The 8,819-nt window shown below is 43.2% G+C and overlaps 1 protein-coding gene across 1 annotated transcript in view; it reads right to left on the reverse strand.

Moving 5' to 3' along the window:
• The window catches only part of LOC309546692 (multidrug and toxin extrusion protein 2-like), a gene marked incomplete at both ends in the record, with an annotated part of 151,864 nt that extends 150,167 nt beyond the window's left edge, over nucleotides 1-1,697 (reverse strand). The window contains one exon of the mRNA XM_082246406.1: nucleotides 1,557-1,697. Coding sequence (XP_082102532.1) covers nucleotides 1,557-1,697 — 141 coding nt within the window. The remainder of the gene's footprint in view (nucleotides 1-1,556) is intronic.
• Nucleotides 1,698-8,819: the final 7,122 nt, after the last annotated feature.

An 8,819-nucleotide genomic window follows, 5' to 3' on the forward strand; every position in this document is an offset into this window, starting at 1 on the left:
AGTATAGTGCTTTCGACAGCCGATTACGGATTTTCGGACGACAAAAACTGGATATGCAGGCTATAAAATTTTTATCGTACGTAAACACAACGTCCGATTTTCGCTTAATTAGTACAAGTTTTGGTCTGAAAAAAATCTTAAGAGCAAGACTAGGCATGCTCAGAAACAAAAGAACACATACAAAACAACTCAACACATGACATCACTTCTGAAGTAGAATTCTGTCGTACGGGAATTTTCGTATGAAAGTAACCTCTTCACTTTTGACATGAGATTAGACTAGCATGCAACAAAAAACGGACAACAGATCATTCGATAATCTGATCGTGTGTTCGAGGCTTTAGTGTTACAAGGTCTCAGGTGTGAATGGGGAGCAGGTGTGTTAAATTTGTTAAATTTGGGGTTATCGCTCTCACTCTTTCATACTGGTCACTGGAAGTTCAACATTGCACCTCATGGCAAATAACTCTCTGGGGATATGTGTATATATATATATATATATATATATATATATATATATACCTGTTTAAACTGTAAGCATTCAAGAATAATGCTTCATAAATATCAATGAAGCCAAAAAACAAAAAGTGCTTCACAAGACCATAATCACATGGGTGTTATAAAACACCTTCCACACAAAAAAAAAAGTGCCAACAGTCTATAAATAGTCACTTAATTATCACAGAGGTAAAAGCTAGTGTATTAGGGACATTTATTTATTTCACAGCAACGCTAGGGTACATGGAGGGAGGTGCATTGTAGTACACAATCATTTATCCACGTTCCGTCATTTTTTGGGTTAATATTGAGCACTTATTGTAGTGCCTCATCGTTATCAGTCTGCATTTGTTAATATCCTGCTCTAGGGTAGTTCTGGTGTAGACAACTGCTTTGATTATATATCTCACATTCCAAAGTGCAGATTTCTCTTGATATAGTCATTTTTTATGAAGGGGGTTCCCTGAGACATCAGAATTATTTTAAGAGTTCCTCTAGGGTAAAAAGGTTGAGAAAGGCTGATCTAGCCTTTTCATAGAGAAGCCTTATTGACTCTGGCCCAACCATTTCATTCATTTGATTTCAGTTCTTTCAATAATCAAAGCTCAGCATAAATATATGGGCATTACCTAAGGTGGTTTGCATGCAAATAGAACCTGCCTCCAAATACTCACTCTTACAGGCTGGCATCCACCCATGAAGGCATAATGTCACCCAGCAGCCAGCCCACTGCTTGCATAACGGTTGTGGGCTCTTGAGAGGAGTGCTGAGGCCCGGTGCTGTGATGTTTACAAGAAGCAACCTGCCAGCCCCACATACCAGCCATAATCTGACTGCAGTGCATAGAGAAGCACAGAAAAGCAAATTTTCATGAAAATGAGACAGCTTAATTAAATAACATAATTCACATTAAATGAGGTGGAACGGAGGAACAAGGGAAGGCAAAATAAAAGAAGATTAAAATTATCTCTAATGATCATATTCAGAAGAAAACACTCTTGAAAACCTGCATACAGTACACAATTAGTGAAAATACATCAACTGAAGTAATGTCCTACCACAGGTATGGCCAACCCAAGTTGCGTCTTTGCTTCAAAACAGAATCCATAAGGTACCAGTTTACGAAACAGACTCTTAATTCCATGAGATTTTTCTGATAGAGGAGAGGTCTCCTTGGCTTCCTCCTTGTGTATTGTCATTGTTCTCCCTCATTAATGTAAAATTTTGTAGAACTCCTACACCAGAGAATGTAGTGAAAGGTCCATTGTGCACTGTCGCACTGAATGTTTGATAAGGCTTAGCCTGGAGAGGTGAAGTGTTAGAGATTTCATCTCTGCATACTACACTCAATGGGAGGAGAACACACAGTAACCTGATCATCAAGCTATGCATATCAATGATCTCCCTATGGAAAGAGGAAGAAAATTGATGTAGAACTACCTTTCTCATGTAGGCATGTCTTTATTGTTGAAAAATGCTTTGTGTTATGTGGTAAATAGTATTTCCATTGTGCCTAAATTACATTCACAAGACAAGGAAGTAATTTTTAAATCCAACTAAACCCAGAATTTTATTAACTGCATGTAGCAAGCTGGATCTCCAGCCAAAACTCTGTCCAAGTAACCAGTCAGCGTTACTTCACACAGAATTTTACTTCTACCGCAGCTGAGAGGTAGCAATGCGGCAGCAGCCAGATGGATTTCATCCAAGAGAAAGTTGAGTAAATGGTACTTTTTGCTTTAGGAATAAATATAAAATAGAATAGATATACAATAGAATTTTGTTCTTTAAACCAGTCACTTTCGGCAGATTGGAATTCCAATTCATGTCTTAGCTGTATGGATCTTTCTTACATACTTCAAATATTTAACTTACACAGAAACATTTTTAGGTAAGCTGTATATCAACATTCAAAACTCATGACCCTAGGCAGCACCACAAATATAAACTACTGGCCTCATTGGAAATTTACCTGAAATTCCCTATTATTCCTCCATGCTCCACTTCATAAATAAAAGGTAAATATTGTCAGATATACAGTATGCAACAGTGGAAGAAATCACAGCTAATGTGCTCTCATGGCTCATATACACCAGTAGGTGCGTCCAAGTGTGTACTTTTTTTTCCACATTTCCATATGTCACATTTCAGGCAACCAAATCTTTTTAACACCCAATGTGCGTGGAATGCGTAAAAATAGTGCAAACATGATTTTAAAGATTATGCCACAGCAAGCCCACAGTACCATGCGTTTTGCCGGGCATAAAAGCGCATAATTTTGCTAAGTGTGTGCGGGTTGCATTAAGAACTATTGGCATCTGTGCGCGTCTGCAAAAGGCAACTCGTTTTTGTGCGGTTCACGAAGACATGATATTACATACGTTTCCGCACAGAAACTGGTGTGAACAAGCTTCAGAACATCAGAGCATCAGAAGAGGCTGGCAATGAATCACTGTCAGTATCAGTACAGACAGAAATATCTTCCAGAAAAAGCAAAAAAAAACAACCTTTCAGCTTGGTTGTTTGCACAATCCCTCTAAAGCCCTTTTCTGTCTGCGCTGTAAGCTGTAACTCCCCATCCTTCAGAATGTTGTCCTTTAGCAGATTCTCCCACAAATAGCCTCCTGCTAAGATTTAGAAGGCATAAGTGGGTCTTGCCTACTTACCAAACTGAAAACCTGTGCTCTTAAGTGGGGTAGAAAATCTGCCGAAAATTCCCGTCCGAGGTAAAATCGTACGATTTTCGGCTCGTGTGTATACAACTTTCAGCAGCCGATGCCGACATTTTCAACGAAAAAAATCGGAGGGACAAACACCAACATTTTTATCGTCCGTCCCCAGCACGACCAATTTTCGTTTAATGTGTACGCAGTACGTCCGCAAATCGCATACGAAAGGCCGCGCATGATCTGAAGTTACTGACAACCTGGAAGTCTAGGAACAAACGTCCCACAAAAAAAAACCGGACGAGAAATTTCATGAACATTATGCACTGTCAACTAAAAATGGTTATGACCGCTGAGCATGAGAGAGTAAAATCAGAGGATATTTAGTCCGATTTTAATCAAGTGTGTAAGAGCCTAGCCACAAGAGTCAGCGGCTATTAGGTTTTCATTGATTAATAGCTATGCAGAACACAGCTCCACAAGAGGTGATATTTTTTTTTTATACTGAGAGAGTGATGAACTCTTTCCAAGAACTTATATCAACAGGAAAGGATAAAGGGCGGGTGAGAGGGGCATCTGCCCCGGGAACAATTGTACAAGACTGACGGGAGTAATGACAGCAGCAGTGATGCTGACAAGCGAGAGACTGCTGGGCATAGGATCCCCTAAGCTTGCACATCATGAACGGGGGGGGGGGGGGTTCGCAGTTTGGTATCTGTGCCCTTGACACTGGATGACCTTGTCCCAGCACTGGATATTATTGTACTACTTATGAGACAACAAGTACTGTAGTTCAGACTGAGCTCTAGCGTTCAGTATTGTACAGTTGTGTACTCCTTTCCTGTACGGAAATTGATTTCATCACACCATGTGAGCTCTCATATTTAGCATTAGAAGCTGCAGCAATTCAGATAAAGCCTGCCTCATTTCTTGGCTGGAGATCATCCAGAATCATCTAGCACTTTCCACCCAGCTTCACTGTCCCTGACCTGCCCCTTTCATTTATTGGATTTCAGTTTTTTCAATCATTGAGCTCAGCATCACATGTAGGCCTTACCTAGGGTTGTCTGCATGTAGCCAGCCTAGGGACACCCAATCCCCAAGACTGATTTAAACCAACTAAGGCATTTTGATATTTTGTGTAACTCATCAGGGCTGAGGGCTTTTGAGGGGGAAAAAAAAGGCTGGGTGCTGTGATGTTTTCAGGAAGCTATATACAACAGACTGTGAGCCCAACACACCAGCCATGGTCTGCCTGCATTGCATAAAGATGCACAGAGACCCAATTATGATGTAATTAGGTGTATAGCAATTTATGTGAAAATGAAAAGCTTTTATTCAGGACTTTTTTTTCCAGAGGGAACGTGGAGGAACGCAGTGAAGCACTAAATGTATGTAATGGCAAGGGGTGCTGGGGTGTGCTGGGACTATTGATGCTGGCTACTGGGGAATTTATTGTTGCTGGAGGGGATCTATCTTATGTTGCTGGGGGACAATCGTTGTTGGGAAGGATCTACTGTTGAGAGAGGGGTCTATTGTTGCTGGCTGATGGAGGGCCTATTGATGCTGGCTGCTGGGGAGTCAATTGTTGCTGTGTGGACCTATTGTTGCTGGGAGTGTTGATTGTTGCTAGCTACAGGCGATCTATTTACTGCCTTTCTTGTTATCATAAAAAAATTCCATACAAACTACGTAGCACCACAAAATGATACTTGGTTCTGTATTCTCCAAAAGGGGCTCTATTGGCAGGCGGGTGGGGGGGGGGGGGGGGCGTAATTAAGGAACGGTGCTCTGAGTTGGGAAGGGGACGGAGACAAAAGATGGCTCAGAAGGAGGGAGTTCCTGTACCTATTCGCTGAGAAAAAAGCACTGGTTTTATCTACCCTGTGGACATGTACAAATGCAAAAAGCATATTCAAGAACACCCTTTGGCATGGGGCAACAATTTTAATAATTCTCAAAGTAAAGCATTACAAATACAAAGCCCATTTAAATAACAGGCTTGAGGATGCCCTAAACCGATCTGGGAAGTGGCAGACCTGTACGATGTACTACAGCAATGGCATTTACAAAGAAAAAAACATTTAAATTGCTGGTAAATTACATTTCCCAGCTAGCTTGTTTTTTGTTTTGTTTTTTTAAACTGGCCTGGGGACCCACCTATGTCATTGTCGAACCCAAAGCTCATCCCTATAGACCAGTCATACTTCAAACTTTGGTTTGAAGGATTATTAATAGGATCAACCATGTGTTTGCTTGGTTCCTGCCTAAAATTTGAAGGAAGATAATAGTTTTGTGTGAGGAGAATGAGGTAAACTGGGGTAAGTGTTAAAATGTACACTGTACAAAATGGAGTCCATACTTCTTCGTGTACACTATACAAGTTATAGCAAATGCTTGGATGCATTGGTCCTTCTAATGTAAACAACCAGCAGGTGTCTAGTTATAAGAAACCATCTGAAAGTGACATGCTGTTTAAGTTTGACTGCGCCATGTGTACAGCCGTGAGTGGCTGTATGTTGGTGTTCAGGTTGGTGGCTGGAGGTGGGAAAACTGTGGCTCAACTGGCTGGTTTCACCTCCCCAACCTCATGTATGAACGAGCCCTAAAATATTGCACCATCGTGTCACAACTGTGTGCATTGCATGGAGCTGTGGGGCACTTGCAGACCAGCCCTATCTACTTGAGTGGGTCGCATATGGAAGGTGCTATGCCTGCCAAAAGTGACAGGGGGTATAATTCCAAACAAAGAACAATTCCAAATCATTGCAGCCGCAGCATGTGTATACCCCTGACCACTGCTTTTGTAGCTATAGAGGGTATCAGGTGGGTGGCAATAAAAGAATGGCTCAGCCGTGGGGTTTTCCTGGCTCCCAACTGCTAGTGTGAATGAGACCTCAGGTAGGATAACTTTTGTGGGTTCAGACTCATGTCTGAACCTGCATAAGCCATCGTGAGGTTAGCCAGACCGAAAAAATTGAGGTTAGCCAGACTGGAACTGAGGTCAGCCAGGCCTGAAGCTTGTCGAGCAAGTCAACTTGAAGGGCCAGTTCTGCCTTTATGATGGTTTTGAGTATCAGACTTGTGGGGGTGACCAATTACGCTCCAGTAGTGATGAGCCGAACATCCCCCGGTTCGGTTCGCACCAGAACACCGCGAACAGAGGCAAAGTTTGTTCGAACAAACGAACCCCATTGAAGTCTATGGGACTCTAAACTCGAAAATGAAACGGCCTCATTTTGAAGGCGTAATTGCAAGTTATTGCCCCAAAAAAGTGTATGGGGGTCCGGGTCCTAACCGAGGGGAAAATGTAGTAATGAAAAAAAGGTTTTTAAAAACGATCATTTTTAAAGGAGCACTGATTTACTTATTTTAATGAGGCTTAAAGTGAAACTTTAAAAATGAAAAATTCCTTCAAATATCATGCCTGGGGGGTCCCCTGAATGGGCCTGTAAAGTAGTGCATCTCTACGATGTATGTAGCCTGCTGCAGCTATACTAATATTTCTAAAGCAAAAAATGTCATATACAAATATACATACAAGTTTCAAATCGCATGTACTTGTCATACCGGTGCAGAAAAATTGGGCCTTGCTTATTGATGGTGCCTGAACACCGTAACCCCTCTCAGTTACTCTTGCTGGGTGCAGGAATGGGCCCTGCTGCTAATAAATCTATACAAATTTGAAATCGCATGTACTTGTCAAACAGGTGCCAAAAATTGGGCCTTTGGTGTTGCTGGTGCCTGAACACCGTAACCAACCCCTCACAGTTACTCTTACTGGGTGCAGGAACGGACCTGCTGGTAAGAATTCCATGCAAATTTGAAATCGCATGTGCTATACAAGTGCCAAAAATTGGACCTTTGCGGTAGGTGTTGCCTGAACACCGTAACCAAGGCCTCGCAGTTACTCTTGCTGGGTGCAGGAACGGAATCTGCTGGTAAGAATTACATGCATATTTGAAATCGCATGTGCTATACAAGTGCCAAAAATTGGGCCTTTGTGGTAGGTGTTGCCTGAACACCGTAACCAAGGCCTCGCAGTTAATCTTGCTCTGTGCAGGAACGGTACTTGCTGGTAAGAATTCCATACAAATTTGAAATCGCATGTGCTATATAAGTGCCAAAAATAGGGCCTTTACGGAAGGTGGTGCCTGAACACCATAACCCCTCACAGTTAGCAGGGCACAGGGACAGGGCCTGCTGTTAAAAATGACATATGATTTAAATTGTATGCACCTGTCATACAAGTGCAGAAAAATTAGGCCTTGGGGGTTGGTAGTGACCTAAACCAAAAATATTGTTGGAAGCTAGCAAGGTAGAGGAATAGGATAGGCAGCATATGCAGTCTTCAAGGGATTGCAGACCCCTAGCAAATTCAATCTGTTACATCAGCATCAGGGGCCTGATAGCTCTTTTTGATCCAGGACTGGTTCATTTTGATGAAAGTCAGCTGGTCAACAGAGTCTGTGGACAGACGCACTCTTTTGTCCGTCACTAAACCTCCAGCAGCACTGAACATCTGTTCGGAAAGCACGCTGGAAGCAGGACAGGTCAGTAGCTCCATTGCATTGAGCAAGTTCTGGCCAGTGGTCCATCCTCAAGACCCAGTAAGCCAGTGGATGCGCAATTGGAAAGGTCTCCAAGTCTGCTCATGCACCTAGATAATCATGCACCATATGATGGAGATGCTGCCGATGGTTGCTTAATTCTAACAGCCCTGGGTGCTGCTGAGTGAGGACAAAAGAACTGTTTAAAGGCATCGGTCAGCTGGCCGCCTTCTCCACTGCTCCTCCTTTGGCTGAACGATGCCTCAGAAACACGTCCGGAGAATGTTGACCTCCCAGTGTCTGGAAAGGCGGTACACACATTTTTTTTCAAGGCCTCCTCAAGAGGTTTCATCCTCTGCTCACTCTACGAAGGCAGGGTGAGCTCTGCAACTTTACCCTTGTAACGTGGATCAAGAAGAGTTGCCAACCAGTAATTATCCCTCTCCTTGATAGCACGAATCCTCAGGTCCTTTCGCAGGCTTTGCAGAATCAGGAAGCCCATGCAACGCAAGTTGGAAGAGGCATGAGCTTCTGAGTCCTCTGGGTCACTAGGGATGACATTGTCAGCAGGAGCAACCTCTCCCAAACCACGTTCCCATTCCTGGGGTTTCTGGGGAATCAAAACCATTCCTTGAAGACTGCTGTATGCTATCCTTTTCCTCTACATCCATGCTGCCGAAATCCTAATCCTCCTCCTCCTCTTCCTCCTGTGTGTTTTGTGGCCCTGCAGGAATGATATCTGCATAAAGGGGGCCTTGTGAGGAAAGGAAATCCTCTTCCTGCCGCTCTTCTGCCTCAAGTGCCCTGTCCATGATTCCATGCAGCGTGTGCTCAAGCAGGTAGACTAGTGGGATAGTGTCACTGATGCATGCATCATCCTGGCTCACCATCCTTGTGGCCTCCTCAATGGTTACAGGATGATGCATGCATCCTTAATCAAAAGCAACTGGTGTGGTAAAAAAAAGCAAAGCTTTCTGACCCTGTCCTTGTGCCATACTCACACAGGTACTCATTGATGGCCCTCTGCTGCATGTGCAGCCACTGCAGGATTGCCAATGTTGAGTTCCTGGTGGGCATGTCACAAATGAGGCGGTTGGTGGGCAGG

The sequence above is a fragment of the Pelophylax lessonae genome (assembly GCF_965119305.1).
Source record: "Pelophylax lessonae genome assembly, chromosome: 2".
Lineage (NCBI taxonomy): Eukaryota > Metazoa > Chordata > Amphibia > Anura > Ranidae > Pelophylax > Pelophylax lessonae.